We start from the raw sequence: 26,850 nt of genomic DNA, 5'->3' as shown, positions 1-26,850 counted from the left end.
CTTGATTTTGATTGGCTGTTGAGCCCTGTTACCATGGTAGTTGCCATTGTTGGCAAAGTTACCATCAATGGTAAGTATAATGCAACAGTCCCCTGGACAGTCCTATTTCTTTTTCTTTCATTCAGAATCTGCTGCTCCCTTCCTCATCGCTTAGCAGACATGATGGAAAGAGGTCCCTGGCCAATTTAAGTACCTACTGTAAACTGTTTTACACAACCCCTGGAGATGTTTTGCTTTTCTTTCCGATATGTTGCTCCCTCCCTACCTCGATCATCGCTTGGCAGACAAGGACAGGGGTCCCTTGCCCAGGGCTGGAATTGGGGTCTTTGAGAGGAGTTTGTGATCCCCCATCTTCAGTGCAGCTAGTTTTTGATTCCTGATCAGGGTCGTGTTGATCTTGCGTTGCGTGACCTCGCTCTTTAGACCTCTGACCTCCTCCTCTGCTTGATTGCGTAGCTGTGAAAGGAAGAGGGAATATCATGAAATAGTTTTGTTGAAGGTATAGACCAGTTTTGGAAACGCCCCCTCTCTCAAAAAAAAATGGAAGCTCTTATTACCAATCATGTAAAAGGATATGTTTTGATTAATATGTTATGATACACATTTTGCAGGAAACCGCCTATTAGTTGATATATTTGGTAAATTATCTATCAGGCCTGGATAGATATCGCGTAGTCCCTTATACATCTTTATGTGTACAGTGCTTGTAACTTTATCAAGACTGGGCCAAATTTCTTATCATTTTGATGATTCCAGGAACTTGCAGTACACACCAATACTTATATGCTAGATGATCAACCTTTTCTGATTGATTCCACAACGTTTCTTTCACGATGCAATCGCATGACCAGAACTGGTCTATACCTTTAACTGAATTTCATTTACTTTGAATAATCCTCTACAATAATTATAAATTAACAAAAAAATCCCCATATTCTCCCTAGTTCTGCCTAATAGCAACAACAGCAGCAACACCAACGCCAATGATTGTGACAACGTAAATTCAACATCCACATAGGGCTAAAGGGAGGATGGGAGTCATGAATCAATGCAGTGAAGTAGCCTTCTAGCTTTCTATCACATCTTATTCATACATATCCCTGTTCTGACATAGACTGTCAAAGGGTAATACTTGAAATATCTCTTTCAGAGCTACAACATCTCTAGTGTGGGCTATCGACACTTGTCAAACCTTTTTTGTGTTGCGGACAGCGATCTTGCCCATGGTTTCAAGGGATGAACTATTACATGTTTGCACTAAGAATTTTCTTTCTCTCTTCCTTCCTGAGCAAAAATAGGTGCACAGTATAGTGTATTCACTTGGAAGTGATTCCATGCCTAACCTAACAATGAAACACAACATTAAAACCCAGCATTTGACTCTTGAAGGTCAAGCAGTGATGAGTTATCTTAAACTTGGTGTCACATACAGAATTACTGTAAAACAGATATAATGAGGAGAGAGAATGGCTATTTTCTCAGCAAATTTTTTCCTTCTCACAAATCTCAAAAATTGAGTGTTGCATCAATTGTGAAACACCTTCTCATGGTATTAGTTGTTTTCCAAATCTGTACCACTCATGAAAGATAACATGGAAAAGAAAGTTTTTTGGTTTACAGTAAGTACCAGATGATGAGTATATATACTGACCTTGATTTCTGAGGTGAGTTTCATCCTAGATTTGTCCACCTTTCTCTTGATTTCCTCCAGCTCATGCTGCATCTTCAAGATGTTGATCTTATGGTCATTCTGAAAGAAAAAACAACGATGATGGGTACATAAAAACACTTGTTGATTAATTTCTTCAGGATGGTGTATGACCCCCTAGTCAAAATGGGCTCTGGAAAAAAAAAAAAAAATTGCTATTTTTTACTATTTATTTTTATATGAATGTACCCTATTTAAACACTATTTTTTAAAATTAAAAATAGATTTAAAATAGCATATGACTGCCTATTTTTTTCTATTTTCTAGGAATTGGTGGTTTGATAACTATTTTTTACCTATTTCTTGCTATTTTTCTCTATTCTTTTCGACTTAGATTTTTTGTCACCAGATTTCGTCCTATTTTTTTTTTACTATGTTTCTGAACAGATTTCACCAGGCTTGGATACCACTAACACCATCACTGTCACAGGTCCTATGGATGTGCCATAGGACTAATTCAAAACACTAAAATCTTGATCTTCCACATGAGCCAATCAGATATGAGAGAATGATATTGATTCAAAGGTACTGCAAAACTTTTGTAAAAACATGCTGTACAATCAGTTCACAGGTTTAATATGAAGATTGAGATTTTTGGGGCGGCAACTCTGCCATATGGAAGTCCTTTCACATCACTCTTCTAATATCACCATATCTATAAATGTAGAGTAATTCACACTGCAGTACAGTAAGAGAGAATTATTCAAAATTATGTTACCCACACAATATAATGTACAAAATATCTATTCTATTACCAGACTAAGGCCTTGTTCAGATATGAAGCGACAAAACCACAGCAAGTTTTTATGAGGTAATGTCACACTTCTATATCTTATAACACAGCTCAATGACCACGCGAAAGTCCTTCGTTGCATGCAGTTACTATTTATTTACACGTTTAAAAAAATGCTGCATTTTTTTTTTGCGGCGGTTTATCGCATCATATCTGAAAAAGCCTTAACCACTTGACTGCGGACCGTATGTTCTCGCTCTTGCATGCCTGTGCTTTCCTTGTACATGTACGTGCTTAGGGCATTGCACTTTCAAGACTGTAGTACTGCATAATGCCTAGCCCTGCTGTGACGTTATACAGGTCTTGAACAGTAGCTGGCGCTCTTTTAAAAAAAAATCTGGCCTTTTTGTGTACAGTGTACAGTTTTTGACCAGTACAAAAATGCTGTAGCACAGGGGTATGAACACGTCTTAAGCCAATAGCAGTTAAGTGGTTAAAGGGTCCATTCCCTTGAAAAGATATTTTATGAGCTAGATCGCACCTTCTTGGAGGGTGGGCCCTTGACGGAGACACCTTTCTTCTTGCCCTCTATGTGACTGAGTAGCTTACGATGCATCTGGTCTAGCTGGTTCCTCACACGACTGACTTGCTCTTCCATCGGTGCCGTCTTCTTCTTCTCGTCATAGTAGCGCTTCTTCCAGTAATCGCGAGCTACAAGAACAGTCAAGAAAAAATTTAGTTACTGGTAATTTTTTTTAGAGGGATCATTTAATTATCCTAAATATGAGCTCTTTTTTCCTAACCAATGCTTTTCTTTCCACTTATTAAAAGGGCAAGTTCACTACAAAATTAACTGAATTTCAATAGAAGCAGACAAATTTTGCTCAAACTTTTTTTCGATAGGTTTGTCTGCTTTTCTGCTTCTATTGAAAGTAAGTTATTTTTGGAGGGGACTTGTACTTTAAGATATAAGAGCTGGAAAGAGAGTATACTTATGATTAGTCGTATTTGCTAGGCATCTTTCCAAAGATTTGACCTACCGGTAGTCAAAATCTATCTCATATAAGTTCTCTTTTGGAGTATTCATAACATATCAGTAAAATGACATTGAGAAAGTCTAGAAACGTGTTTGACGCATCATATTGAAGGACCATTAAAGGCTGATTGGAATCTGGTATCTACATGTATATCTAACAATGTCTATCTCTCTTGCGACTTATATTGATTTTTCTTCTTAATTTTTATATGTACATGTACATGTACATGCATGGTCATACAATAAATTAATAAAGGCTGGGTTTAACAGTTTATTACTACTAAACTTGGCACTTCAAACAAAAGCCTCAAAATCTTCCCTGATGTTATGTCATAAACCAGATCATATACTATATAGCTCCTTGATACTAAAACCCACATACATGTACATACAGGAGAAAATGTAGGAAAAGATATCTTGGATCCTTATACAAGTAATCATTCAAAATAACAGTTTTCTTATACTCTTCGTAGAGGCAATGAAATAAAATATGCAATGTGTTTTCATAAACAAGGCACATCAAAACCAGGTAAATGAGGCTACATGTGTATATCTCAGAAAATTATTGTTAGTTCAGATATACTTGAATGTACATATATACATTGGCATGCCTTTGAAACAGAGAAATAGGATAAAAAACAGCAACAACAAAATATTTAGTGTCAGAAAATTATCAGAGAAAAACACACATCAGAGTTGGTATCCCAATTATAATGCAATTAAGCTTACAACATCAATCAAAGTTTCAGCTACAAGTAGATCTCGAGTGTATTCTACAAAATCTACATTTAAAGCATTTTCAACTTTACACAAGTTATTACATACATGTACTTGGTCAAAGTAGCAAATATTACCATTGTATTGATAAATTTCATATACAAGTACATGAGTATATATATTGATGATTTGATGCCCATTTTATAGTTATTTCAATTATTGTCATTATGACTCATGTGTGTGATTTCCATACATACATCCTGTTTCCAGTGTTTTAAAATAAACGTTATTAATTTGAAGAAAAATATCGGAGATGCAAAACTTCATTTCATCATAGGCCTACTGTATGTACACTTTCTATTAAAAATATGAAATAATTGTACACCACTATACATAACTACAGATATGTAAGCAATGCACTCCAAATAGCTACTCTCATTACTTGCCTATATAGAAGCGATCTAGCATTAATAAGATTGTTATTATCAATTAGCTTGATTAGATGGTGAAAGGCTGTAATGAAATAATTGATGAATAAATTGATGCCTGGGTTACTTTTCTCTATTGGTTCCAAATTCGATATCACTAATTAATCTCAATCCAACCAAATTTATTCTTCCTAGCTGCCCCAAGGCTCATGATATGTACACAGCATCACAAACAATCGATAAGCCACTGTTTATTCAGGTTGCCATTGACGATTAGGTTATGTCTATATTGATAATGGCCAGGATGCCTATGGAGTTTGCTCTCTTGTCTCTCTCTCTCTCTCTCTTTCTCTACAAACTTTGCTTAAATAAGTGACATTTCCGTACATGACATAACCTAATGATGGCAGGGAGCAATGACGGAAGTCATTACTGGTATGTGATAAATCTGTTCTTTTAATCATACATTAGGATGAATGCCTATATTGACAAAGGAGCAGGCGTGTTAAGTTTGCTCTCTTGGTTCTCCCCTCTCTCTCTGTCTCTCTGTCTCTCTCTTTTTATCTGTCTCACAAACTTTGCTGAAGTGACATTTCTGAACAATGTTCAGGTATGATTGAAGGCAGTAATGCCCAATTGGTAAACCGGTATCTCATAAAAATCAGTTGTATAATCCAATATTAAATTAGGGTGAAAATATTGTTAGTTTTAAAGGAATCATGATTATGGATGAATTCATGTATTTTGGTCCAATCATATTCCTGCCTGATAACGGTATTCATAAAGGCAGAATTCTTTGCATGCAGTTTTATGCCTAATTACTCAAAGAACTTAATATAGTAGCTTGTTAATATTTATCACTACCAGATCATTTCAAAGTATAAATAATACATACTAGTATTTAGAATGAGTTTTTAGAGCAGTATATCCTCACCCAATGAAATAGGGTTACAATACTACAATTACTAAATACAAATATTTAAAAAAAGGAAATGTTCTCACAGCAAAGACATGAATCAGTACACAAGTAGTTACACATGTTATTACTGTTAATAGAAGAAGTGAAATTACACTGGATCAAATCAAAAGTAGAAGGAAAGAAAATTAAATCTACAGCTACTATGAGACTTAATGTGAGAGAATGCAAGCAAAAGGTGAAGTGCATGAGCAAAATAAAGCAATTTCATTTCAGAAGACTTACGACGAGTGGCTAGGTCTGGAGTTACACTATTGGACCTCGGTCTCGATTCATTCAGCGCTATTAAAGGATAAATAGGCAGGAAATAGAGTGAAGCAGGTGCAGGACATTTCAAATAATTCTATAACTTGTGTTTATTCATATTGTACTTCGAAAAGAAGAAAAAGAAAGCAAAAATGAACTCAATTGCACAAGCTGAATGGAGAAAAAATGCAGTGAAAATGATTTATAATTGACATTATCTATCAATTATAAGAGAAGTAAAATGCAGCTGTTCCTTACAATTTTTTGACTTCTCAAACCAGAGTAAAATATTTGTGGTTGCTGGAAGAAATATCAGGAAAAATGAGTACGACAAAAAAAAAATATCACTTTGCAATGACAGTTATGAAACATTTTGAAAATATGCCCGCACAAATGGATTCAACCCCAAAAGTAAACACTTTATTATGGTCCTACGTGGATATGTATTTAATGTACTCGATAACTCGATACACTTTGTATTTGTGTCTACGTCACCAGGTGACACTAAAAAATGTTTTTTACTTCAGCAAGAGAAAAACATGGCTAGAACAAATAAAATAGAGAGAAAGAGAGGGAGAGAGAGAAAGAGAAACATTGTCGTAATTCAAAGAGTATAATACCAGATGGGGTGCTCTCCTCTTACCTTCCCAATAAAATGAAAATCAATTGATTTCACTTTCAGTTTAAACACTGTCAATAGCATCTCGAGTGAGAAAAATCTACAAGATCTCACAATAACCCAATTGGGCTGCATTTACGAAAAAATGTTTGTCACAATACCAACAAGATATATCATTCATGTTCCATCCCTTTCACGCTAAAGAATCTCCTCTAAGTCGTTAAAGAGCCAAGCAATTTACAAGGGGTAACCTTGTCAAATCTCAAAGTGTTTGTGCAGTCCAATCAATGTGGTCTAGACAAAGGAAAACGGTAAGCCACAGAATCAATAGGAGAGACACCTAACAATCGTCCAGGAGGTGTTTGTTTGGTGTTGTACATGGAAGGGGAGGAGAGGGAGATGGATGCCACCAGATGGCGGTTGAAAGTTGTGGGATTCGTTCGTGCTCCGATCGAGCCTCGATCGTGAAAGATTTTCATTCACAAGTCATGATTGGAACAGGGAAAAAAATACACAGGGCTCAGGGCAAATTTGCCCCCAAAATGCCAAAAAGAGCCCCCAAAAGTCATAAAAGAGCCCCAAAATTTTGCATAGAGTTCAATGCAAAACAAATTAAAGAGTGTTATTTTCATGCAAGCAAGCTTGAAAAGTAGCCCCCAAAATTTTTAAAGTAATTTTTTCCCTGGTCAACCTCTTGAAAGGTTTTTCGTTCACAAGTCATGACTGAAAGTTAATTTGTGATCAGCGAAACCCAGAATTGAATGACAGAATGAACAAAGATGCATGAATCCTCTCTCAAAAATCACTCAAACACTATGACAAAAAACTCTTCACATAGTCATCTTTTAGGACTTGAATGCGTGGATTGGATTGATTGTTGAACACCATTTAAAAGAATTAATTTTATTGCTGTATTGAAGATTTACAGGGCTGCTTTAGACAAGCGTTGCGCACCGGATATAAAGAGGAGAGAGAGAATAAAGTAAGAGTGAAAACTTGAGAGACAGAAATAGTAGCATTTTTTTTCCACACTCTAGCGTACACGATATGCCTTTCAAAAGCAGGTGTCAATATCTTCATGACTTGATAAAAAACATATCATATTTATATCCTGCCTGTCAAAGCAACTCATAATTCTTTTTGCTCAGCCCACAGGGAGGCAGGAAGCCATCCCAATGATACCGGTAGGTGCAATACTTTGCGGTTGAGCGCATACACCTCCATCGTGTCTGCACCAATGCCTGATCAATAACAGCGCACAAAGACAGCAAGAAAGCTGCCGATTAATCAATAATGCAATTGAAAGGCACTTCCATTCAAGTCCCCGCAATTGCAAGAAGAGTGTTTTTCCGATGTTACAAGAGTAGTTGGTGAGGATAACACGATAGAACCCTGACAAAAGTGTCAATTTTCACAGGAATATTCCAAAGAAAGATCACATACACGTTTTTTGTCACAATTTACCCAAAGGAAGCATTTCTAACACTATCCCAAAGAATATACTTAAAATATCATAGCTAGCATACATGTATGTACACGTGGCAAAGAATTAATTCACAATTTAGACTAAAAAGCAAATGGTTTCCACAGTATCAAACTACAAATCAATTATTCGCGGGGTGATGATGAACGTTGCTCATAACAGTGCAAAACAACTTTTTCAGGATTGAAAAAGCATCCATCTATTGGCAGCAGGTGTGGTTCTATCAGTGAATTCTAAAGAATTGTCAAGACTATTTCTTCCCTTTTTTTCTTCCAATTAAACAGCGTTACAGAGTGGGAGGCCATTGGCCACAGTTCAAAGTCAATAGGTCTGTTTTCATCAGCTCGAGATTGCCAAATAGTGGGATATTTGGCAATCTTGAGCTGATGAGGACAGGCCTAATAAGAAAGATCTCTCTTTTTCTCTCAAGAAGAAAGTTATGAAGGACACAAGATAGAAAGGATGTACGTCTTGAGCAGGTGCTAAAATGGTTGCTATAAAGTAAAGTGCGAGGCAAACTTCAAAGGATACAAACATTCAATCAACTCTAAAGCTTTTTTGTGTATTTTTCACTTGTTGATTTTCACAGAAAAGTCTTGCTTTGAAAGAATGGACAAATACGGTCTACTTGCACTTTTTTCAGTGAGCAATTTACAGATCACCATATATTATACTTTTACAAAAGAATGTTCATTGTTAATTTTTGCACGTATAAATTAAACCAAAATCACAAAATTGCACAATAGAAAAGTACCTTGGATTTTCCATTAAAATGTGTCAAAGTGTAGTTTTAGACTTGCTGCACATAAGATAAAAACAATTACCATTTCACAATAAATAAACAAAACACACCTAATAATGTTTACTGAGCTAAGCAGGGCTTAAACGACAAATACATGTTGATGACCACTTTTTTTACCCATCTAATTTTTAAATAATTGATCATGATTTAATGATGATTAAATACATAGTTACACATTAAATACAAACTGGCTTCTAGTTCTACTAATATGATAAATTTTGAACAACTTTACAAAGATATTGGTTATAAAATACTCACATCTATTTCTCCTTTCATGAGTCTTTGTCTGAAGATCCTTGGCCCTTTTGATCAAGTTTTCTCTCTCTTTCTCTTTCTTCACTCTCTCTTGCCTTGCCGCTTGAAGTTGTTGTAAAAGATCTGCCACTATCATATAAAACAGAGAAATTGAAAATCAATATCATTAACCCTAGCAATAGAAAAGAACAAATTATCAAGCAACATAATTGCAACAATATTGGCTGCATGATTCACATTTTCAAGTTTAAAAGTGGCCTTTTTTTATCATCAACATACCTTGTGTATTTAAAAGTGACACCAAAAAAAATGAATAACAAAATAAACATTGCAATGGAATACAGGACAGACAGACAATGTATGATTTCAAATAAATGGTCATCCACGTCATTTCTGATTGCATGACAAAAATAGCCATGCTGGAAACAACACTAGGAAAAAATAAGTTGATAAAATAGCCACTCCATAATACAGTATTCATGCACCTCACACAAACGCAAGATTATGAATCGTATTCATCCAAGCTCTAATAAAGCAAAACAAACATGAGATGGCAAGCATGCATAATACGCTAGTCGATACTGAAATTAATTCTGTACCCGACTCCTCAGTAGAGGGAAACTGTCAAATTAAGAGGAATAACAATTTTAATAAATGATTAACGATCACTGGCAATATTGACATAATATATCAAATGTAACTAACTTTTTTTCTAAGAATGTAGCAATTCAAAAATTTAATCATCATTTTCATTAGCTTTACAATACATCCTAGGTTTTCAATCAGTGCTGGAAAAAAATGGTGTCAATAATTCCTGTATGAATTAACCACCATCTAAAGATCTGTACATTTTAATACCAAGATAATAATCTGGATTTATATAGCGCTTAATACAAGATATCTCCCTTGGCGCTTTACAGATATTATTACCCAGGTCATCGGATTCATTCACGCACAATATACATGTACACCATCTCCACTCCCCAGGGAATATTCTGACCGTATGGTCACTGTGAGGGCATTGCAATTACTAATACAAATGCTTTCGTCATCCTATCAGGGCCCCATTTCACAAAACTTGTCATCAGTGAAAAATACAGTTTTAGTTATAAGCTAGTAAAATCCTTGATTCTGAGTGTTTATCAGCAGATTTGACACTGATTTTTGTAATTTGTCATTGAAAAAAGGCTTTGTGAAATGGGTCCCATGTCCCCATTTTTCTCCTGGGTATGGAGTGGCAAATTTAGATTATTGCCTTGCCAAAGGACATTACACAACATTACTATGTTGTGTCGAAAATTGTATCTGAAAGCTAGCAATGAAAGAGAGATTTCATTTACAAATACTCAAGATGCATGCATGACAAAGCATGTGCGCTCTAGCTTCTACTCTTTGTTTAGAGGCCTCTACCAGTTGTTTAATCAAAAATCTCTACAACAGAACAGGGACTTGTTTCACAAAGCCTTTTTTCAATGACAAATGACAGAAATCAGTGACAAATCTGCTGATAACCAATCAGAAGCAAGGATTTCAGTAGCTTATAACAAAAACTGTCATTTGTCACTGATGACAAGTTTTGTGAAACACCCCCAGTACTATTTCAAACCCAAATTTAAATTGCTTTGAACTTACTCTCTGGGTCTGTTTCATAGATGTCTTCCTCGTCTGTTATGCTGCTTTTTCTTATCTTCCCAATCTAAATGAAAAAGAAGAGAAACATAGAAATAGATTTGATTTCATATGTACCTAGACAATTACATAATATATATATATATATACATGTATGCACAAACATACCCCTTTCAGATTAAAACAACATTGTAAAGCCTTAAGTTTTAGAGCACATACATGTTTGCTCTTTCTGTAATGATAAAATATCCTTTATTACCGTTATATTTTTCCCATGATGTGTAGTACCAAAAAGAATATTTGCATGCATAAATGTAGGCCTACCAAGGCTTTTCCATGAATTGCAAGAAAAAAAAGCAGTTACACAGTCAAGCATTTGGTACTTACTAATCAACTTGTATTGCCCTCAGTTCAAGGAAAAGTCAATCGACAATCTACACAACAGCAATTTATACAAATTTCTGCAGGGCATCCACAAGGCCAATGCTATATGAACAGCTAAATGTATGACATGAATGGGGCATAAAAAGCAACATTGTAATTTGTATAGAGAGCAGCTGAATATATTGATTGCCCAGGTGTCAAAGTGTCAAATTTGTTCACATTTATTGCCATAGCAACTACAGATATGACTAGTTAATAAAAGATTTAAAAGCATGTATACCTTTGCTTTCCTGTGAACCTCTGGCGTGAGATGCACCCTTTTCAAACCATCCTGTACGGCTTGCTGTGATGCCATCTCCATCTCGGTATCCTCCCTAGATCTATTCCTCCTGCTCCCAGGATGCAGGGGGTGACCCGCCGTCTCCCCGCCTCCATCCTGCCTCCATGTCGACTGGGGTTCATAGTCCTCCAACTCGTCTTCCGCTCGCCTCCTCATCTGCTCATCGTTTAGGAAGTGCCCTCGGCCGTCCGGGGCTTGGTTAGTTTCCATGGCAATAGTCGCATCATTGTACTCCTCCTCCCCCTCACTCAAGGGCATTGAACTATCGAAAGCTGCGGCTCGTTCCCTCTCAGCGATACCCCGCTGTCTCTCTGCCTCTTCCTCTTTCTTCATTTCTTCTTTCATCTTTTCTTCCTTCTTTCTTTTCTCCTCCATCTCCCTCTGCCTTTGTTTCTTGACCTCCTCCTGTCTTTTCTGCTCCAACTTTCTATCATGTTCTCTTCTCTCTTCCTCTCTCTGTCTCTCTACTTCTCTCCTCTCTTCTTCTCTTTGTCTCTCTACTTCTATTCTCTCTTCCTCTTCCCTTCTCTCTTCTTCTCTTTGCTTGATCTCTGCTTGTCTTTGCCTCTCTTCTTCTATCTCTTTTTCTTGATATCTATCTGATTCGTCCCAGCTTCTTTCAGTTTGTCGGAATTGTCTATTTTGTGTTTGATCAGGATGGAGTTGGTTGTAGTATGGATCATCAATATCAGATTTTCTTCTGAAATGTGAAAGCAAAAATCAAAATCAAAAAAGTGAAGGAAAAAAAAGAAATCATGCACCTTTTCCTGAGTTAAGCACGTTGCAAAATAGACAAATACATGAATCAATGTGTATTATGTGTCCATATCTCATGTTCATAAAGTGTTTGTATATTTGCTGAGATACCTTATACTCTGGCTAACACATCTACACCAACCATTTAACATTTGCAAGAAGCAAATGTCTTTTAAACAGTGTGGAAAAAATCATTTTAAGTTTTTTTTTTCCCTCTCTTTAAACCTAACATACTTTATAATTATGTACAATTGTGATGTAGTTATTGCTTCATTGATATAGGACTTTCTCAGGTGAAGGGAAACATATAGCCAATACAATAGAGAAGGAGAAAAACAGTGAAGTTTGGGCGATTATATTTTTTAAAGCAAAACCAACAACAAAAAGTAACATGATTAGTTCATTACTTTAAATGATACTAATACAAATGTTGCTAATTCTACCTTTCATAGTCTGGATCATCATCATCCGGTGTGGGTTCTGCTATGCCGGAGTCCTCGTTTGTGCTGTTGGTGTAAGCATCAGGGCGACCCGACCCGAGGGGGTCACCCTTGTACCCCTGCTGCTGCTGCTGCTGCTGCTGCTGCTGCTGCACCATGGGACTCTGACCTGGGGGTGGGGGGTCAGAGGTTGGCGTATCAGGGGGCGTGGCACTCAGGGGTGCAGGGAACGACACACTGTTAGGATCGTTATGAGACAGTCTACGAGAGCCAGACTGGTGAATGTTGTTGCGGAGGTGGTGATGATGGTGGAGGTTGTTAGTGTGGGTGTGGTGGAGACCAGTGGTTGCGGGTGCGGTGTCTTGAGCGACATCCTTCCCGGGGGATGCATTATTAGTGGTGCGCTTGTTAGTGGGGCTTGCAACATCTGCAACAACTTGGTTAGTATCATCGTCTGAATTAGACTGGGTGTTAGATGGATCTGCCGAGTTAGAGGAAACGGGATGGGATTTCTTAGTGGTCTTGAGGGTTGATTGTTGCGGGCGAGACCCACTTTGGGACTTGACTACAAGCACATCATATGTGTGATGAGCAATAAGGGGTAAAGGCTGAACTGTTTTGAAAGAAGCTGAGTTGTTAGCGGATGTGTTAGGATTGTCCATGCGTCTAGGGTCATAGTTACTATCAGGAGGAATAGCTACAGGATGACTTTGATTAGAACGTTGAGCTGAATCAGCAGAAGTGTTAGTCAGGTTTGGATTGTGTGTGGGATAGGGTTGTGGAGGGGGGTAGGGGTGGTGGTTGGAAGACGGGGGTAACCTTTGACCGGGGATGGAAGTAGAATGCATTGTGGGAGAGTCCCCTGCCACCAATGGAGGGTGAGTGTTGTGTTGTGACGGTACAATCATACCTGAGTGATACATAAAATTGCAACAAAATCGAAACAATATATAAAGCAACTGCATGCACAAGAAATAAAGGAAAGAAAAGTGTAATGCATGCAAATATAGCTGAACAAACAAAACGCATAATGAAATAAAAATCCATGCAATGAGACACATACAGAATTTTATTTCTGTTTTCTTTAAAATACAGATCAAACATTCTTTTCAAGAATTTTTTTGGCACTGTTTATTATGAGAACCCCCCCCCAAAAAAAAAAAAAAAAATAAATAAATAAATAAATAAATAAATAAAAAAAAATAATAATAATAATAAATAAACAGTCTTTTATTGTTTATTTTTGCATTCCTCTTTTTGGCAAGTAACAAATAAGTTGATTTCCAAAGATTTTCCCCCATTCCCACAGAAAAAAACACAAATAAATAACATTAGACAAAACACATATGAACATGACCATGTGTATAGATGCAAATTCCCATGCATGTAAGCAAGAAAATAATGTGAAAGTAATGTGAAATAATGGCCAACCATGCATGCAAGTCTGACAAAATACATGTATGTGCGAGCATGCAAGAGGACAAATCAAACAAAATAGGCAAACATTTTGTCAAATGGTCATCATTGAAAAAGAATCTCATCAAAATCGTGAACAATTATTGCAATTATAATTTATAGATCTGAAGAAATGTGGCATCTTCCCTCTTTAAAGAGAGAGATACAGAGAATGTATTGTTTCTTGGGAGCCAGAGGGGTGCTAACTGTGTTAAATATAAGAGTTACATAATATGTAAGGACCTTTTGGCTATGAAGAGATGATATATCACTCGGCTGAAATTAGTTGGAAGTGTAATTTATGCATGCTTTTATTAGGACCCACCACCAATGGTACAAGCATACATTGTCTGCTGAGGGCTGGAATGATGTTACCTCTTTATTAATAAAATGTATATGAATGCATTGGCTCTCAGCGGATAATGTGGTTGAATTCACAAAAAAGGTTTAAAATCAAACCATGTCCTAAATCATGGTTTAATACCCCCTCCTGAAGTAAAACAGGCGTAAATAAGTGTATTTATTGCCCATTATTGGACATAAGTACACTTATGGAGGTTTTAACAATGGGCTAAAAATAGACAATCAATTTTTGTGAATTCAAGCCTTTGATGATAAAAATATAATTAAATGAAAGGTATGCAATGCATATTGAAATTGCAAATGAGTGTAGATTGCATATTAGTGGATGAACAGGTGTATTAATTGTCTTTTGATGACTGCTGCTTCGTGAAAAGTGTCATGAATGGTTGTGATATGAAATTCTGATCCACCAGTCTGCTCAACTGCATGCTCATAAACAAATCCTTTATCAAAATCTTTTACTTTTTTCCCCTTCAATAGTTCAATTGATTATTCAAGGCAATCGTAAATACTGGTATATAACAATCCAATGCATCTTAGCTGCATTCAGAGTGCAGAGATATATACTGAATAGAAATACAGTACGGTAATATTACTTTCTTTTATAATAGTGAAAAAGTGTTTTAGATGCTTTCTCTCTCTAAAGCAGGGCTCCCACTTAGGCGAGTTGGAGCCTCTAGTTGTGGCGAGCTGGCGCGAGTTTATGGCAAGCCATTTTATCTTTAAAACATATTTCTTGATATCATTATGTTTTAATGATAAAGCCATCAGCTCGCCACAACTAGAGGCTCCAACTCGGCTAAGTGGGAGCCCTGCATTACTTTGTTGGTGTTTCATTCCCAGTATATAACCAGCCTGTTTTTGAATATCATGTTCAACACGTTGCATTGTAGTATTAAAGGTCATGGTGTACAGAGATCTAGCAACATAATTACATGTACCTACTATCATGTTCACACTGCATGTTTACCTAAACAGATAACATTTTCAGAACTTAGAAGATGAAGTACATGAAAGTCTACTTGAACTTTATCTCTCTCATAAAATCAAACCACTTCAAATATTTATGGATATGTGCTAGCACTCTTTTTAAACGCCTTTGTGCATATATAGGGCTTACCAGTATTAGGACCAAACCATACGTGTAATTTCCTCACTTTTCAACCACAAGATAAAGAGAGAAATAAGAAATATAGTACCTATTTATTGTCATAGTACTTGATGACAGTTTGGAAATTTTAAAAGTTTTTTTTTCCCCAAAAGACTTTGAAAGGTATTACAAAAGACATGCTAGTAAATGTGATGTAAACATTATCAGAGCAGTCAGAAGTTTAATACATTTCATTACAGAACATGAATTTTGTTTAAGGCTGTGGACAAGAGACACCTATAGCTGTAGGAAAACATTACAATTACCACAGCAGGTTCAATTAAAGGAGGGACTCTGAATTGATAATTTTTAATCAAATGCCTATCTTAAAACACCTAGCTCATATTACTAATTAATCCTTAGCTAGTTTCCTTACCGATATAAATACCTGAAGTCTGCACTGTCCTATCTAGAGGTAACCTGCCTAGTCTATCTGCCTTTATACTGAATGGTATCTCAATCACCCTACCCTGTTGTCTTTGGAAAGTTCCAGTGGACTCCTGGCCAATTTTTCCTCCTATTCTCCTACCACTGTATGTCTTCCTCATGGCTTTAACCTGTCCTCCACCTAAATCCTTCTCTAACCCTGTCTCTATTTTCCTAACCCTATCCTTCCTGTCCCTAATCGGCGCTAAAGTCTCTTTCGCTTTCTTCTGCGCTAGCTCGGATATCTTTGATCGTTTGGCTTCCTTGGACCAGGCTGCTTGGGCCTGTCTGAGTCTCTTTGTTCTCTCTAGTCCAGCCTTACACTGAGGTGCCTTGGTACCAGCTGTTTTCTTGTTCCCTAATACTGGTCTTGCGAATTCACCCTTCTTGGCTAATCTAGAGGTGGCTTTGTCGCCTCGAGCTAACTTTTTCTCTTTCGACTTTGCTATCTTTGTCTTGTCTGCACTACTCTTGTCCTGTGCCTTTTCCTGACTGGTTTCTAAAACTATCTTGCTTTCTTTACCTAAGCCTGCTTGGAAAGAGAATCATATATATTGACTCTGAACACTTACCCCCCTCCCCCACTTCCACTCATCATTTAAAGTTTGATAATAAATCTTTCAGCATGCATCTAATGAAAGAATATCTCTGTAGCCAATTGATCTATTCGTTGTATTAAATGTGTTTTGATTTTAATGAAAGTTAATTAAGAGAGTCAGCAGCTAGCTGAAATTCCACCCAAATATTTAACTATTGTACATAGCACTCTCCAAAACGTAAACTTTCCTTCCTATTGGTAATTGCAGACTTCAAGTAAGTGACCGTGGATTCATCAATCCATAAAGTTGTCAAGCATTGAACCAATCAATTTATCATCAATCAATCAATCAATCAATCAACACATCAATCTATCCAACTCACCATCAGACGATGGCGCCATTCTATCGTGATTGGCGACCTGGGGGAAATGGGTAGGGATGCCGTTGATCGGCTGAGTTGCGTTAGGTCGGGGTGAGTAGCCCGGGAAGGATTGGTACATCGGGACACTCATGCTGTCCCTTGAAGCCTCCAGGACCACTATCTCTGGAGCCCATGCCTACAAAAGGAAAGCATGGAGGAAATTCTCAAAAATTGTTTCATTTTCATATCAATGAACCGAAAATTCAATTGTGAGTATGGAAAATGTTAAATCATAAAAGAACAAGTGTATAATATCCCTTTTATGCACACTTTTTGAAAATTTTGAAAAAGATTGGGAGATACATTACATGTAGGTCTCAATTATCAAAAGCTTCAGTACACCTGGCAAGAGAGTGGCAACTACAGAATATTGTCTTGCCAAAGGACACTGATGTTGTGATGCGGTTTGCCCCAGATGTAAATGTATTTGGCCGGGTGTGCCGAAATGACACTGCTTTAACATACTAGTATACAGTGTACAGTATGTGCATCATACTTCTTTACAAAAATGGATTAAAGGTATCAACAAATTTAAAGAGTTACTATCAATCCAAGTTTCAAAACTTCCAAAACTTTGCATTACCTTTTATAATAGTTATTATCCTAAATTGATTGTGATTCTAAATTGATTGTGATTGAGAATAGTCTGAAAATGATCTTATACATACACGTACATGTCCATGACTCTCTAATCACTAAATAAACTTTGATCAATGATATGCTCTTTTGTTACTGGCACACAAAATAAACAAGACCAAAGAGCAATTCTGCTGTAAATATGTCTTTGTTTGCATGGAGCCAGAAGGGCGTTAATTCTTAGTTAAAGAGAAGGTTGAGTTCTGGGAAGAGGTGAAAAATAATTTGTGAGCGTTATCATTCTTATTATGCAAGTGTGGAAGAACATCAGATAAGACATGTTCCCTGAAAAGCATAGCTCTTCAAATGCCTTCATATTCTAAATATGTCATGTAACATCGTAAAACTCGGGGGTCGGATTTTTACGCCACGTGTTTGTGTAGTCCCATATACATCTTTCTGTGTACAGTGTTTGTAACTTTACCAAGACTTGGCCAAATTTCTTATCATTTTGATGATTCCAGAACCTTGCAATACACACAAATTCTTATATGCTAGATGATCTACCTTTTCTGGTCGATTCCACACCATTTCTTTCACAATGCAATCGCATGACTAGAACTCAACTTCATCTTTAAACTACATGAGTCAATACCTTTCTGGCGCTATAACAAACTTCATGTCTCTATAAACTTTGTGTACATATCTATTTGAACTTACTGTAGGAGGCAGAAATGCCTTGCATTTCAGTTCCAGCTCTTGCCTTGGTTTGATCTACACATGCAGAGTGAAAAAATCAAGAGGAGAAAATTGAACATTTAAAAGAAATGAATGACAGTGTCATTATATTTGTTGGGTATAGGTTGAACATAAATTATGCGATGAATAGCATGCCTGATTATCAAAGTAAAACACAATAACCAAAAACATAAAAATTGTGTGCTGTATATAGGACCAAGCGTGTTCCTCAAACCTACAAATGTATGAGAAAGGCTTCTATTTCTTCAGCACTAGCAAAGTTAGAAATCAATTCCAGATTTTACTCCATAAAGATTTAGGGACAAATTACGATAAAATGTCTTAATTTGTATTTTACTTACAGAAAGTAATTACTATTGATGCTGTGTCAGCTTATAAAGTTTATAAACATGCAGTTTTGGATCATTAAACGATTACACGATGAGTGGCAATGAACTACATGCCTGTACTTATTTCATATTTACGAGTGAGCTATATATAGTGAATGCATTTCATAACTATACAACATTTCCACTTTCAAGGACAATTTGTGTCTGCATTTGTTGTCATAGCAACACTAATGGCATAAATATAAAGAGTGAATACCTTATCGATAATGTGCAATATATTTATTGCATATCACGCTATTAGCATTTACCTGTCAGTGGTTCATATCTCCCAACCCTTGATCAACATTAGTTTTTTATTACTGTGACACTTTGTAATCGATGTGCATGCATGCACTGCGTACAGTGTATTCAATATTGCGAAGGACAGGAGTTACTGTATTAGTAGCTTAAATGTTATAAATTTTGTATGAATAGCCATATCAACTGATTATGGTTTAATTAAATAGAGTGCTCATGGTTTGCTTATCTAACCTGGCATGCATGGAAACCTATACTAGATAGCCTCTGATTATTTTTTTCAGCTTGTTGTAAAATCTAATTTATCTGTACATTTTTTGATGAAATTTTAATGGTTTCTTAAAAGTAGCCCATGCAGAAATGGAAAGGTTTTGCTTTGTTTAACCAGACCTGACTCTGTGATATTTTAAATCTTGAAACACAAAACAAAACACAATTTTCAAGTTAGGGGAAACTCATAATCTATTCTATATGCATCAACTGACCTGGAAATTTGCTAAGATTTTGCATAACATGAACCTTAAAATAAAATTCATATTCTGTACAATTACATGTGTACATGCATCTACATGATTTTGTGTCCCTCTTTATTTATAATTTGCTATTACTCGCTTCCTTCCATTTATTAAAAGAAGCTCATAAATGACTTTGGTGAATTTAACTTCAACATCAAATGGCGGTTTCACATACATGCACTGGAATTGCTTAGGAGACGTACTGTACTGTACCGCTCTCTATAAACTTAATCTATGTTCTATCAAAATTGTTTCTTGACTAATCAATGCTTTTCAGAGTAACCTGCCTAGTCTGAAGGTAACACCCAGAAAATGCCATTGAAAGACCAGTCCTAATTGAAAAGAAATTAATTATCGTTGTGGTTTGACATTGTTTAGCCTTCGATCGTAAAGATGCCCAGAGCTAGGAAATTACATTTACAACAAATCAATGAACATGGCCACATTGTGGTCTCTATTTAATGATTAGCTGTTCCAATAAAAATTAACATCATTGACCAGTTACACTAGTGCAGACTTGTACTGTACATGTACATCCACAGGGCTATAGGGCTGTGCTTAAAGGCCCACTGCACTACTTGTAGCTACTTGCGCCCTCTATATAACAAACAATGCCTATAATCGGTGACCATAGGTCCCCCATGATCCTCTTTTTCTTATGTTAACTGAGAGCTGAGTTGATGAGATAACCACCTGTCCAGTGACCTTGCAGGGCAGTCTTATCCCTCCTATAAACTACGGCAGATAAGCTTTAAGTATTTTCATCAATTCATTTACTTAATAATTGAATTAATTTCCAGACAAAGTAAAAAGAAAAAATAAACATCTAAGAAATAAAGAAAGTAAGAAATACCCCTGACTAGCACCCAAGGATAGCCAAAAGGATTAAGTTATAATTCTTGTTAATTGTTCAGGCTCTCATCATTAGTCAGTGGTTTACAAATATACTGTAACATGTACATAAATACAAAAATACAATCTCAATTTCCACTATATACTGAAGACTTGAAGCAATAAGACAAGCAATTCACGGAGAGCATCTGTGCCTAACAGAAAAGAATGGCGAAATAGAGGGTGTGGTATCAAAGGAAAACAAAAGTAATTGTACGGTATACATGTACTAATTAGGTGCCATTTTGGAGCTCTTGATGATTAATTGTATGTAACACATCATTAACACTAAACTGTATCCCTTAGATCAGTATACAGACTTCACCTTAACCCCTTAGCAACCGACTGTTAGCACCAGTGTGTGAGTATAATAATAGCTGAGGAGTTACAACCAGTGGATTGTTCTTCCCTAATGACTGGGTTCTTACAATAGGAAAGCAAACTTAGGCCACTAGAGCGCATCGGGCACTGAAGAGTTTCTTGTTTTCAAAAGAAGCCTCTCAAAGGCCACTTGCTGCTGATGCGCCCTTTCAGGGGGTAGTCCTATGAATGGAGCCCACACGTATGTTGAAAGGCCTTTCAAAGGGAAGAAGGGCTTATAAATGGAAAACATTTGGTAAGCGTGGCCATCTACAAGTATGTAAATAAGAGCTATTGGATAGCTGCAGATGAAGAGTGACAGTGTACATGTTGATTTAAAAGCTGTTAAAAGCAGGCTCTCTTTTCAGAGTAAACATTGACTAACTTTTCAAAGTAAGCATGGAAAGAAAGAATTAAAAGTAAATATCTAGTGTATTCCAATCCACGTACATGCTACATGGATGAACTGTTGCTATGGGGTACTTAAAAAAAAAAAATTCAATATCTTAAATTTAAAAAAAACGTGTTCATTAAAATTATTTGTGATTAAGAGGAAAATTGTGTGAACCGGTATCTATCAATTATAGTTTGCAAACTTTGCACTAACATACATATTACAAGAAAAAAGTAAAGATTATATGTACTGTACATAAAAGCATAATTTCTATATCTTTAAATCTAAATAAATAATCTACAAAGCAACTCAGACAAGGAAAGTATCTTGTCAATAAACATATATTTTGATGAATTGCAGTGTATGAACATTTATCAATTAATCAGCTGACTACTGAATTATGTATAACTCCCAAAAGATTAATATAGAAACCATATGGTTCCAAAAGGCAAAGGGTTAATACATCAACAATTCTTGTACATATGTACCAAAATACATTTCAATTTTTAAAAAATCAAACATTAGCAAACATTTTAAATGTACTCTAATGATTGGAATGTATCAGCCAGGGAATGTTTAAAAGTACTACTGTACCAACATTTACTAAATGAACTTCTTCATTGTTAAATCAACAGTAGGCCTACCACTGCATTTTACATCGAGATGAATTTCATATTTAACCAATTTACTGCTCCAATACAACCATACAATATCTCCTCCCATGACAATCAACAAATATCAATCTTATTGATCTACAATGCACAGACAGCGCAGCCCACTTTAATTGAAGTTGGAAGCATGCACTGGCATCGATAGCCAAGGAAAACAATGCATAAGTCCTCCCGTATTTCTGAGGCAATTCCGATATTAAAATTCTTTGTGTTTGGTTACGCGCCATTCACAGATCATGATTCTCTCGCAGTATACTCTGTAACTATGACAACAGTAAACAACGGCTAGTTCATATGGGGACTAATGCACTCACCCATGACAGTTAATTTCTGTATTTGGGGGCATTCTGTTGTGTAATGATGTACATTTGTAAATATGCATGCAATCCCGGTTTATCATACAGTATATCTTTAATAGCCAACAATTTCCTGGTGCATTAGATGCTGGAGTAGAATTTGGACTTTGTATTAAGATGTCCAGTGGGGAAAAATCGATAGAAAGACCGAGGCCTCATCATATGACTAGGACACTTGACTCAAGTGCACAGGGCTATTTTAAAGCAATTATTTTGGAGTGGTTTAAATAATATGATATGGCCAGAGGCGATATTTGTATTAACTTAACAAAATTAATTAACATGAGTTTGGTGAGTAATCAGTGCTTGTACATGAAGAACATTATGTTGTAGGCTTCAAATCAATTGACCTTAGCTCTTGGTTGTAATTAGATACTGTAATATGATATGAAATATATTGCTGGCTAATGTTTAATTTTTTTTAAATGGATATAAATCTTTTATCTACTTCAAAACTTCAATAAACAAAAAAGAATTCAATGGTTGAATCTACACTCAGAATAAGGAGAAGGAGGAGAAGGGGAAGGTGAAGGAGGAGAAAAAGGAGAAGAAGAAAAAGAAAAATAAAAAGAGAAGAAGAAGGAGAAGGAGAAGAAATAGAAGAAAAGAAAGGAAAAAAAAAAAACGCTGCTAAATATGTTTACAGACTGTACATGTATAAAGAGTTTGACACAAGTATTTCTAAGCCCTGAGAAACAAACAATATTGTTCACCTCGAATTTCAATCAATTCAGTCAAACAAAGGATATGAAATACAGTACATGCATGTACACTGTACGTACGCCTGAGAAACCTTCACATTTGGTAATTAAAATTCTGTATGTTAGAAAAAGAAAATACTCAGCAAGGGAAAACTACCATATTTAATTCTACTAGCCAGGACATTTTCGAGTTTTACTAATTTCTCTGGATGGGCAAATAATACTGTTTCTGATTGAAATGGTCAAACTAATTGTGACAACGGAAACAAAAAATTAATAAATTAATGACATCAATACATGTACGTAATATGAAGATGATTACACCAGTGGGGATACTGAATGGCTAAAATGTCAAGGATGATTATATGATGAATAATTATAGCACAAGTTTTATTTGTAAATCGGTCACTTAAAATGGCTACCATGCATTCAAAAGGTACCTCCCCCCCCCAAAAAAAAAAATAAAAATAATAATAATAATAATAATAAAAAACAAACTATTAAAATAAAAATATTAAATACATGTAAATACATAAATACATACATAAATAAATAAAATAAAAAATATGAAAATACATAAAAAGAAAAATAAATCCATTACTATCCTCTATCCCCAATGCCTTTTCCCCACACTTACAGTACATGGTCTGCATTACTTGAGTAGTATTGCAATTATATTATGAAATAATAAGTGTCATTTTTTCTTTCTGAATAATTGATTACAAGTACAAGTACATGTACATGTACATATGAACTCCTGTTGATCCACTTATGTTGGCATATAAATGTATTGGTTGCAAATTCATAAAAATTTTGTCTAGATCTTAAAGCATTTTATAGATTGTATTTTGTACCGTATGAGAAAACCTATTCACATGGTTTAAAACAAATATTTTAGAATTCAGAGGCATACATTATGTCTTTATTACAAATACAGAAAATTTGTTTGAAAGAAACAATATAAATAATTGAACAAGTGTGATGAAATTTAAGTTATACCGGTACTTCAAATTACATTAAATGTTAGGCAAATGACATACATTAATGCATATATGAAAGTCTTTTATATGAATCTTTGAAACGGAACAAATTCTTACCTGTGTCATACATCTTCCCACACTGCGGAGGAATACATAGTTCTGAGGTAGACTATCTCCTAACTCATCCTCTATCAAAGTCCGTAAACCACATACTGTCAGGTCTGGCCACACCCTAAAAACAAAGTGTACAATGCATCAGACAACAACCTTTAAAAATGTACCATACCGAAATACAAATAAAAGGTACAATTGACTATCCCTTTTTTCAAATTCTGAAATCAATGATTGTTTCTCTGTTTTACATAAAAACCCAATCTAGATTTTTCTTATTTATTTGAATCCTTTTTCTATAATTTGTGACATTTGTAAACACCTTTTTGGGTATTCAATACTTTTTATTAACTCTTTTTTTTTCTTCATAGATCTTTAAGCTATAATTTACCTGGCAACACAGAAAAATAAATGTGCAGTTATTGCTTTTTTTTAAAAGCAAATATGTTTTGTTTGTGAAGCATCTACAATCTACATCTTTCATCTAAATGGGCAACAATTACATGTACTGTACATACATGCTGCAATAATCAGCATTGATTTGGTAGGAAATGTGAATAACATGTTGTAAACTATTCATTAGTTTTTCCCAGGAAATCATAGATATGATAGATGATCTAAATTATTTATTTAAACAAAATTGTCTCCCTTCAGACTTCAGAATGACAATATTTTTCTATGGTTTTCACTTTTCAGACCCTATACAATTTTTTTTCTATACCTGGTAAGCAAATATAGGGGGGAAAAATCAATTTGACATACAACTATTTCAAATCTTCTTACCTGACAAATCCAGCAGAGCTTGCTTCCCTAATGGATTCATTGTACGTACTGCTATACTTCTCGTTCCATACTTCTCTTGGTAATAGATACACATGAAGATCAACCAACTGTTCATGTCAGAGGACATAGAAATAAAATAAAGCTTTAAAAATAGATGAAGTTGGGCTCTACAAACCAAACTAAAGAGTACCGGTACAGGCGTATACATTTCAAAACTAGTTTGCAGATGGTTAAATCTAAAATTTGCTGGTATACTTCAAACTTAAACTACAGGTATATTATAACATGTCAACATTTTATTTGGACCTTGTTATGTGTCTGGACTCTGGATGCTTTAATAACAAAAATTAAATGGTCGCCTTTGCCTTTGGATTAAACACAAACTTTGCATCAAATAGCTCCAAACATCATGAATAATCATCCTTTATAATTATTGTCCAACATGAGTCTTAGAAGAAAAAAAATTATCCAGAATTTGTTGTGAAAATTCATGAAATATTGCTTGTAAACTGCAACAAATTGCTGGTTTTGACCAACTGTCAAGATACACAACCTGTCCAGACACACACATCTGGGTAAGATGAAGATCAACCAACTGTTGATATTCAGAGACAGATCATGAAGGAAAAGGTATTAAAGAGGAGAAGAAAGAAAAGTTTTACATTGGTAGAAACCAAATTTAAAATTATTGTATTTTCTTTTAAATCACAGAGTTTGTCGATGAGACAATCAATACATCTTGACTTTGATCAGTTTGACAAAGGAACCTCATAAAGTTATAACTATTAATTATCTCAGAGATGTTCATTGTTATTGGAAATTTGAAAGAGATTTCTTGAGGTACGTGTATGGTGGTGTGACCAAAGTTCGCGCGTGACCAAAGTTCGCTTACTCAAGAAATTGGTGAAATTTCGAAAATCTGATATCACCAATGGAAAGAGGATCATAAAATTACCCAGAAACTAAATTGTGAAAATATTGACAAAAGATCTGCAAATTTTGCAGTTATTTGCGTCTGTTCCAAAAAATTATCAACTTACCATAATAGGTCTGGAAATCTTCATTTTAATAGAGAGCAGAAATCCTCAAAATTGTAAGTAAAAAGTGGTACCAACTGATTGTATAATTTGTATGATATTGCCTTACAAATTATGATATTATCTTATTTTTGATGGATCACATTTTTTTATAAATCGTGCGTGAAGTAAGGTCTCATTGTTTTCATGACTTTTTTAGATGCAACGCGCACGCACGGTCGAACATTAAATTTTTTCTAGTTGAACCAATCTATAGTAAAAGAAACTTTGCCGTCCATTCGGTCATAATTGAACTAAATGAATTTGTGTAGAATATGAGAAATCATAGATTGACACATTTTGTAATATGTTCTAAAATGTCCGTGAACTGTCTTTGGTCACCCCTTCGTAGGTCCAGATCTAGGCTCTAGAGGTCTAGATCTAGATTCTATATATGTAAGATAACATTAGATTTATGATTTTAACTTGCTTAAGTTAGACCCGTTATAAAGGCGTTATATGGTCATTACCAAAAATAAAAAAGAAAGAAAGAGTTACAACTTAGATCTACAGAAAAATTCAAAAGGCCAAACTGAACTGCTTTCCACAACTCAGAGTCAGACTCAGACTCAGAGTCAAACTCAAACTTCAAAGGTAAACTGACTGAATAGGTTAAAGCAGGTCTAAATCTTTCTTTTTGGACACGATATCATTAAAGTTGAAGGTCTAACTTTACAAATAGAAGTTTATACAATTACAACCCCTGTAGACTCTACATCATCACACGTGTTTTACGAGTAACTTGGGATGCGGGATGTGCATAGCCTCAGCGGAAAACATTCATTTCGACACTAACACAGACCCCAGAGCTTCGGGGAGGTTGATCAGTCGTTATCCGCTTCTCTGTAACGTTGGGTAAACAAAAAATCAAGAATTTGTTGTGAACTTACTTGTTCCGATGGCGGTCTTATCGGATAATCAGTTGTCATCTTACTTTAATTCCTCAAGTCACATTCCATTCACATTAAGCCATAGTATGTAGAGAAATCAATGCGAAAGTAAAGACCTATTTCACGAGAAACGTGGAAGATGAAGAATCACTCCCGAAAAAGAACCATACGATCCATCAATGACGAGCGTCCAGTTTCTATGGGCATTTGTCACGTGACTCAAATGATAATCTCATATCGCTCAGCTAATGCATG

General features: G+C 35.5%; 1 protein-coding gene across 1 annotated transcript; it reads right to left on the bottom strand.

Annotated features, from left to right (window-relative positions):
• On the bottom strand, positions 1-26,850 carry LOC115918099 (trichohyalin-like). The gene is made up of 13 exons (XM_030995962.1): positions 26,596-26,850; positions 24,630-24,736; positions 23,853-23,967; positions 18,203-18,256; positions 16,868-17,042; positions 12,556-13,462; positions 11,297-12,056; positions 10,636-10,699; positions 9,007-9,132; positions 5,824-5,880; positions 2,983-3,152; positions 1,652-1,750; positions 1-456 (listed from the first exon to the last, which is right to left on the bottom strand). Exons 1-13 carry the CDS (start codon positions 26,632-26,634, stop codon positions 271-273), a joined length of 2,859 nt encoding a protein of 952 aa, XP_030851822.1. The 5' UTR covers positions 26,635-26,850; the 3' UTR covers positions 1-270.

This window comes from Strongylocentrotus purpuratus, unplaced genomic scaffold, assembly GCF_000002235.5.
Source record: "Strongylocentrotus purpuratus isolate Spur 01 unplaced genomic scaffold, Spur_5.0 spur5_scaffold_3, whole genome shotgun sequence".
Classification (NCBI taxonomy): Eukaryota; Metazoa; Echinodermata; class Echinoidea; order Camarodonta; family Strongylocentrotidae; genus Strongylocentrotus; species Strongylocentrotus purpuratus.
The sequence above is the reverse complement of the archived record's forward strand: the minus strand, read 5'-3'. Positions and strand labels throughout refer to the sequence as shown.